Source organism: Triticum aestivum, chromosome 4B (genome assembly GCF_018294505.1).
Source record: "Triticum aestivum cultivar Chinese Spring chromosome 4B, IWGSC CS RefSeq v2.1, whole genome shotgun sequence".
In the NCBI taxonomy this organism is placed as follows: domain Eukaryota; kingdom Viridiplantae; phylum Streptophyta; class Magnoliopsida; order Poales; family Poaceae; genus Triticum; species Triticum aestivum.
The window spans coordinates 8,664,069-8,672,696 of NC_057804.1; the positions used below are offsets into that span (position 1 = coordinate 8,664,069).

Here is an 8,628-nt window from a genome sequence, read left to right on the forward strand (position 1 = left end):
AATTTAGCTCAACTGTACACATCTGTTTTGACTCGACAGTAAGGAACCATAATATTGCAACCCTGAGGAACAAAGCAATGGATGAGTACTTGACAACAATTTAGCTCAAGTGTACAGCTAAAAATTTAATTATGAAGGACAAAATTGGTTGCGACAAAATCAGTCACTTGACAACAATTATCACATTTGTCTATGAATATTTGAACCTATGGTCTTTGTTGCGCCCTGGTCGGATGGATTAAAAGACGCAACCATCTAGTACATAGGGAGATTGTGCATACTTCTTACCTCTAATAATCTAATCAAGGCAGTAGAGGAGGATTATGTGCCCTGTGTAAGAGGAACACGCATCAGTCGGAGTAGGATCCAGGAGGCCATTATTGAACCAATTTTCACATATCACCAGCTAATGAAAAATAATTTACAAATAGTAACTCTCATCGAATGTAAATAATATCATGCATGGTACTTAAGCCAGCCGTACCTGAAACTTGATGAATCTAATATTTGTTCAAGGAAGTGTCTCACGGCCTTTAACTAAAACTAACAATTTACAGTTGACAGTGATCTAGTTTCATGAAACTATAATTATTAGAAGTCACCAGATGTCTGCCTCTCTTCGATTTCTGCAAGTAGCACCTAGGTGAGCTCACCAAATCACCCCATGTTGCTTTAAGTAGGTAGAAATTTGGCAGATACACAAATATTAGTACGATATCCATTAATTCTAATAATTGATAAAGAAGGACACTCCTCTTATGTGTGTGTGTGTGTCTGTGTGTTTGGTGCTGTGTATTTCGATGTGAGTTCAGTAATTCCAACTCCCTACAATTAAGATATGAATAGTCAGTGGAAACTTACCATTGGGAACCATGGCTTGGGGAGCATGTTCAGACCTGCAAGTTGCTGCTCTCAATCTATTGCCCATGTATATGGATGATTATTAATCTGCTCATATGTTTACACCTCCAGACGTTGCCACCGCAGGGATTATTAACATGAACACAACCATCATCGCCATTAAGTTAGCAAAATAGATCAACATACTTGTCGCCATGGCGTGTAGGAAAAGTTTCACGTGTGATGTTCTCTATTGATATCACGTAATCCTTGTAACTAACAGTCAAACGACATGCTAGGCAATCACAAAGGGAAACGTTTCAGGCCGGGGAACCGGCCGAACCTTCGGCCGGTCGCGAGCCACGCTGCACTAGTAGAAAAGAGGGCTTTGGTCCACCCCGGGTTAGCCCATTAGTCCCGGTTCAGTCTAGAACCGGGACTAATGGGGGCATTAGTCCCGGTTCGTGCGCCCAGGGGCCACGTGGACCATTTGTCCCGGTTCGTCTGGACCTTTTAGTCCCCGGTTGGTGCCACGAACCGGGACTAAAGGGTGCGATGCCCATTAGTCCCGGTTCGTGGCACCAACCGGGACTAAAAGGTTAGACCTTTACTCCCGGTTCATGCCACCAACCAGTACTAATGGGGTTTGAGGCATTAGTACCGGTTCATGGCACGAACCGGTACTAAAGGTCCCATTTTCAAACTCCACCCCCCTCCCCCCTGGATCGCCTTTTCAGTTTAAAAAAATAAAAGAAAATGATGAAAATGTCAAAAAATAAAAGAAAATAAGTTTCCCATGTGATATGTGGTCTAATTGTTCGGAAAATTTACAAATATGAATTTCGACTTTATTTGCAAAATCTCTCTAGAATTTAGTAAAAATGGGCATAACTTTTGCATACTGACTCGGATGAAAAAGTTTTTTATATGAAAAATCATCTACTCGAAAAGTTACATCCAAATTTAACGGGGGAACCCCGTTAAACATTTTCAAAATATTCAAAAACCTAACAGAAAAAAGTTACGGGGCTTTTAAGATCTAGAGTGGAAAAAATCGAAAACAATTCAAACTGTGGTCAAACAATGGTCAAACAATGGTCAAACTAATTATTCTAGAATATTAGTGTTACTAAATAATTATTTTAGTTATTTTGAATTTTGGTCAAATCTGGTCAAACTGTGGTCAAACTGTGGTCAAACAATGGTCAAACTAATTATTCAAGAAATATTAGTGTTACTAAATAATTATTGTTTTTTAAAACAGTAGTTTTAAACTCAAATAGTGAAATGTGTCACTTCATGCTCACGCAAAATTCCTGAGGGTTTTAAAAAAGTTAGATGATCAGGAATGATGTGGGGTGATTAGAGATTAGAGGATAAATTGAGCAGTGATGAGGGGTGGTGATTAGAGATTAGAGGTTAAAAAAATTCAGAAATTTGAAAATAAAAAAATTCAAAAAAAAATTCAAAAAAAAATTCAAAAAAAATCATAAAATTTCCTTACCAACCGGGACTAAAGGTGGAGCTCCACGTGGCCGCGACCTTTAGTCCCGGTTCCAGTTTGAACCGGGACTAAAGGGGGGAGGCATTAGTAACGACCCTTTAGTCCCGGTTCAAGAACCGGGACTAAAGGCCCTTACGAACCGGGACTAATGCCCCCTTTTCTACTAGTGCTGGCGCCCCGCGCCCGCCCAATCCGCGCGTCGCGCGAGACTCCTGTTATTGTTGGGCCCCACGTGGACCACCCCTCCTCCCTTTTTTATCTTTCCCCTAACTGCTGCCTTCATCTCCTACCTCCAGACACATCCTTTCCCGTGGCCATTTTTCTTCTTCCTTTTCCCTGCGCTGCTGCCTACCGGCGGCCGCTGCCGGCCGTGTGCTTCGCTGAGCCAGGGGGACTACCCGACTGCTGCTAGTCCTCCTCCTCTGCACATCTTATCCCCCAAAACATCTCTCCTTCTCTCTCAAATAAGCCATGGTTCAAGACGAGACAAGGTCTGGGAAGGAGGCTGCAACCGGTACCCAGGGAGCCTGCGACCGGCCATGAGACGGCGAGCATGGTGACCTCAGGACGGCGAGGATAGGGCAACGCTCCTCCAAGAAAACAATCGATGTCGTTATTTTTTCTACATGCTTCAACCTGCGTCGGAATTTGCTACAAACGGCATCGCATACTGCTGCCATCGGTGTCACATTTTTCTGCAATACAGAATCGACCTCGCGTTTTTGCTAGAATCGATGTCACTTTTTGCTACAACCGTTTTCATTTTTTTCTACATATGTTCAGGCTGAGTTGTGACCCGACGACGGCGGCGATGACTTTTTTGCTGCAACCGTAATAGAACTTTGGTACATCCAGCAACAATTTTTGCTACATCCATTTTTTTTTGCCGGCGACGATACAATGGCGAGATACAACCGCCGGCGATGATGACAAGTTTTTCCGCCGGATAAGCTGCAACGGGCATCGTCAAAAGCTGGAACCGACCATCAGCAGAGGTGCATCTACTGTGGGTGGTGTCCCGGCAACCATATCGGGCACCTCTCGCGGAGCTCGACGCCCATGGCCATGGCGACAGCCCTCGCGGAGCTCGACGCCCATGGCCATGGCAGCACCCCTCGTGGAGCTCGATGCCGATGGCCATGGCAGTACCCCTCGCGGAGCTCGACGCCCATGGCCACGGTAGCATCCCTCGCGGAGCTCGACTCCCATGGCCATGGCGTGCCCTACCAGTCACGGCGGCATCCCTCGAGCGGAGCTCGACGAACATGGTCGTCGTGTCCATCACCAGGCGGGGGATCATGCATCTCGCGGGTCACAGGGGGGCGCGCGTTCCGCGCGAGGAAGGAGACGAGTTTGGGGGAGAATCGAACGGTTACAAGCGCGCAAATCTTACGGCTACCAAGCGACCGGACAAACTTTCGGCCAGTGCGCCAGTGCCTATTGTTGCCCAATCACAAAAGACAATCTGGAGGAAGGCAGCCGCTTGCACTGCTGGGGAGAGGGTCTAGAAAATATAGAACTTTCCCCCAAAATAAGAATCTCCTCAAAAAACAGAGCAGGAGTAGATGATGAACCGCCGCCGACATGTACCTGCCTTTACCTTCTCGCATGTGCGCCCTCGAATATCAATGGCGCACCGGCTTGTGCGCCCTCCTTCAAACTACCATGGATACACATCCACATATGCATAGGCCATCTAGGATTCACAAACCTGAAATAAAAGGAGATATCAAAACTCGAGTGGAAGGGCAATGAGTAGAGATTGAATTGGTTCATTTTCTTCTAGATGGACTGCATCAGGGATCGTACCTTGCAGTATATAGGAGAACATGGAGAGGCGGCAGAGGAGGAGGAGTGGCGCTGGCAGAAGAGATGCGGCCATGCGGGGAAACCTGTTTTTTCTTTGGGTTTCCATACGAAGACCTATTTTTTTGTAAGGAGACGTACCTGTGGGATAATTTGCTAGGACTCTCAGGGATTTTATCTAACGGCTGCAGATATTTCATACTGATATCTGATGGTTAATTTTATTAGTTTTATATAGGTTTAGCGTGACCCTTTTTATTTGGGTTCCATACAAAGAACTATTTTTCTTGTAAGGAGACGTACGTGTGGGATAATTTGCTAGGACTCTCTTAGTGATTTCATCCAACGGCTGTAGATATTTTATACTGAGATCAGATGGTTATTTTTGTTAGTTTTGTAGGATTAACGTGATTCCTCGTTTGGTGCCTCAATTAGTAAATATAAGATATAAGATAAGATTGTGAGGGACTAATTTTTTTTTGAAAGGAAAAGTTGAAACAGACACTCACTTCCATGAACAACCGGTGGCTCCATGCATGCATGCATGATACATCGCACGCAGTACGCAAGCGGGCTGTTGCCAAGCTAACTAATGGCGCCCGGCCGACAACACAGTACAGCTAGTAGAGCACTCGCTGCCAAACGCCTACGTGAGAGACCCTCGTGAGCCCAGCTATACAACCTCCGCTTCTCCACCCATCCTCGTTCACTTCGCATCCGCAGCCGAATTCCCCGGTCTCCACCGCTCAGTCCCCCGGACCGCCGGACCTCTCCTCGCCTTGCCATGGCAGCCGCAGCACTGAGGGCGCAGCTGAACGCCCATATCGCCGGCATGTACACCAATGTGAGGCCCTTCCCCTCCCCTCTAGTCGTGTGGTATTGGATTTTGGCTTGGCTGGACGACTAACTTGGCCTTTGCCTTTGCTTTGGCGTGGTCGATGTCGATCCAGGGTGTGGTGGACGAGGATACATTCGAGGAGCTGCGGGACGAGGGCACCGCCACCGAGGTCTCCCGTCTCTTCATCTACGACGCCTCCGAGATCATCGACGACATCGACCTCCTGATGTCCGCCCCCACGCCCTCTGTCATCTCTCCCTCTGCTCTCTGTCTCGAACTGACTCATCTTAATGATCTGCTCTGGAAATCGCAGGGAGGAACCCGAAGTGGACTTTGACGAGGTGGAAGCCCTGACGCAGCAGCTCATGCGGTGCACTACCAGGTGATGACCATCATAAACCCTTTCTCTCTCTTCCACCTGTTTATTTTTAACTCTATGTTTGTTTGCCCGCTGCGTCAATGTCGTGCGATTCAGATCTGTTTATTGTAGTGGGCAACAGATTCTTATTTGTCGGTTGCACTACCCCATAGGCGTAATTAGAAGAATCGAGTTTAGTTGCGTTTAGTGTAACGGAGTTACCGGTATCCCGATTAATATCAATATTATGATGAGGATAAATTGTTGCCCTTTTTGGAATATTCCTGGTATTAATGATCTGCTATTCTGTGTATTACTAATGGTGTTTTTTCTGGTATTACTGATCTGCTATTCTATGTATCTCTAATGGTGTTTTTTCTAGTTTGTCCACGGCATATTTGGATGTGTCGGCATGGGGTGTGTACCTCACGACACGGCCACACAATTGAGGTTTGTTTCGTTTTACAGGCGTCGTATAGCCATAGGTAGAAGAGCTGAGTTTAGTCATATATCGTGTAACGAAATTGTTGGTATTCTTCTCAATGTTAATCAAATCGTATAGCTTGGCGAGGGGAATTTTTGTCGTTTTGCAAATGTTTGTTCTACTATCGTGTCTGTTCTTCCGGCAATACCATTATTCTAGGTTGAGAATGAAAAAAAATGTCGTTTTATAAGCATGGCTGGTATTAATGATCTGCAATTCTACATAATGCCAATGGCCATTTTTTCTGTTTCACCATTGGAACGGTGTTGTTTCTGTTCAGATTTGTCAGGCGCAGAGTGTGTACGTCATGGACGCCATTTGGGTGTCGTATATCCAAAATTAGAAGACCTGATTGTAGTAGTGTCTCGTGTAGCAGAATTGTCGGTATTCATGACAATTTCATGGTTCGGCAAGAAAAACTTTGTCGTTTTCTAAATATTTCTGGTACTACTGATCTACTATTGCACATAGCGACAATGATGTTTTTTTTTCTGCTTCATCAAACAATTTATGGAGTCGACAATCATGATAGGAAATGGCTCCTTGAGAATATTATTGAGTTGACGTCTCAGTTTATAATAAGTTTGATAAGTTCCTAATTTCCTGCTCTGCATTTTTTTGCATGTTTCAGTGTTGGTGCACAGCAAGTGAACCTCGCCTGCATGCACTTCGGCAATTTCTATGCCATACAATACAAACAAGGGTCAGAACTTAATAGCTTATTTAATATTGCTACACAATAATTATTCGCAACATTGTTTTTCAATGTCTCTATGTAAACCTGACAGCTCACGTTGTCTTTCTGTCATTATTTTCAGCTCATACCAATCTAACGTTGTTAAGAAGTAACCTGATTTGCTTTTTCACTTCATCTGCAATCACGTTGTTGATATTACCCGGTTCACTATCTGAATATGCTACCATTTGATGGTTCTCTTGTAATTTATTGGCTCTATACTTTTGTTTATAGCACAACTAAATTCTTATATGGCTAGAGATTTTTCTTTTTTGAAATATAGGGTTACAATTTTTGAACCATTTTCATCTCAGTTCTGTTAACCTCTTCAGAATTTGACAATGTGGTATTTTTGCATTATTTCAGGTGTCTCGTGTCACTGGCTCTTGTTAGGAATGAGTTCTATATTGTGCGACATGAGTTGGAGATCATGATGCAGGTAGCACCTTATGTGCCTAATGTTGGATTTTGATACCAACTTTCCACTAGTTTCACAACCCATAGATTGGTCATATTAAGATAGAGAAAAGGGAACAATCTTTAATCCTTAATCTAATTCTTTTGACATTTAGATTTGGAGCACTTAGTTCGAGGTACCGAAAAGTCTCATTTAGCCGTTAAATGATTATGTGGTAATTTTGTCATCATGTTTGGTAGATGCACAGGGTAGCTAAAAAAAGTGGGAGAAATTCTCTGTTTCCCAGCTTAAATTAAGCTCACCAAATGCCCAAATAAGAAACTAGCTAACTTGTAACATGGCTGATTAGTGAAACCATGTGACTTGAGCACCATTATGTGCCATAGACTTATCTTAATCATTTTTCGGAAGGTACTTCTCTTAATCGTTAACCTATTATTCATCTTTTGTTGCAGCTCGAAGAGCAGATCGCGACATGTGGTCCTAACTCCTAAGTAGCGGCAAGTGAAGGGGGAAGAGCGTGGCCCCATGCAATCCCTTGCATTATGTGGTCCATGTGCCTCCGAAGATGTAGCGGTTTTCAAAGGGCGTCTGGCACTATCGGGTGCGCGTAAAACTTAGATGAATATTCTCGCGTCGGAACTTTGGGCTCGTAACCCTGTGAAAGAAAACTGTTGCCGTGTGTTGATGTCAGTGTGAAGTCCATATTCTAGAGTATCGTGGATGTGTTGCCCCCCGCCTACAGGCTGTTTATAAAACATATACTTGGTTGGTTGGTCCTCTAGTGACTTTGTTTTGCTGTTTCTTCTGTTTGTTTTTCTCTATAAGCAAGTCTTGTTGTTGGTTGTTGTACCTAGAGTGTAGCCAATCACCATATTTGGGCATATTAAACATGTCGTTTCGGTCTGAAATTTCAGCGTGGCCTTCTTATAAGACTGCGACGGCACCACGAGCAGTAGCTGGAGGAGGGGCAAAACATAGGGGATGGTCTGCGAGGTCACATCCAGGGATCGCAAAGCTGTCGGTTCGCGAGACGGCGTGAAGAGCATCTCAGGACTTATGTATGTTTGCATTGGTATGAAAAGTCTGGCTAATTAAGTCGCCAATTACAGCTCCAACGATGATCGCTGGAACATCATACTACTCCTAGTCCACATAGTTATTTAGACTACCCTGAATCACCTGCTGGGCAAGAGAACATGTGGCCATCTTCGTCTTTCTCCTGTAGTGGCTGATCTCACCTGTTGCGAACCATGTTCTTCTGTGAAACTTCGGGTCTTTGATGGTAGTAGAAACTGTTGTTATTCATCACCATGGCTAGCCGATGCGCGTACGGCCTCCCTTCCATGACTGCTATCGCTTCTCATGCTGGCTCGCCGACTAGGGTATATGATTGGTTGATGAAATAAAAACTCCACCACACATCAAATTCTTTGCCGTCCGCTAGCGTACGACATAGCAGACGGCAAAGAGGGAGGGTGGCCCACTAACGAGTACCACCTAACGACCACTTTTTTTGCCGTCTGCCAGCGGACGACAAAGATTGCAGTTGGCTACATACTGCCTACCCACCTCCCACTCTCCATTTCTCTTTCTCTCTCACTCCACCGTGCCGACCCCGACCCCAACCGCCGCCGCCACTCC

General features: G+C 44.8%; 1 protein-coding gene across 1 annotated transcript; it reads left to right on the forward strand.

Annotated features, from left to right (window-relative positions):
* Positions 1-4,810: 4,810 nt before the first annotated feature.
* Positions 4,811-7,754, forward strand: LOC123094183 (histidine-containing phosphotransfer protein 2-like). Its single transcript, XM_044516243.1, has 6 exons — positions 4,811-4,994; positions 5,101-5,216; positions 5,302-5,370; positions 6,462-6,533; positions 6,933-7,005; positions 7,440-7,754. The coding sequence occupies exons 1-6, from the start codon at positions 4,935-4,937 to the stop codon at positions 7,476-7,478; spliced, it is 429 nt and encodes a 142-aa protein (XP_044372178.1). The 5' UTR covers positions 4,811-4,934; the 3' UTR covers positions 7,479-7,754.
* The last annotated feature ends 874 nt before the right edge of the window (positions 7,755-8,628 follow it).

What these genes read in the sequence shown, in the direction of transcription:
- LOC123094183 (XM_044516243.1), top strand. Translation starts at nt 4,935, where the DNA reads ATGGCAGCCGCAGCACTGAGGGCGCAGCTGAACGCCCATATCGCCGGC. An exon ending in TCGCCGGCATGTACACCAAT is followed by an intron (nt 4,995 to 5,100) that starts GTGAGGCCCTTC and finishes ATGTCGATCCAG; the next exon opens with GGTGTGGTGGACGAGGATAC. An exon ending in GACGACATCGACCTCCTGAT is followed by an intron (nt 5,217 to 5,301) that starts GTCCGCCCCCAC and finishes TGGAAATCGCAG; the next exon opens with GGAGGAACCCGAAGTGGACT.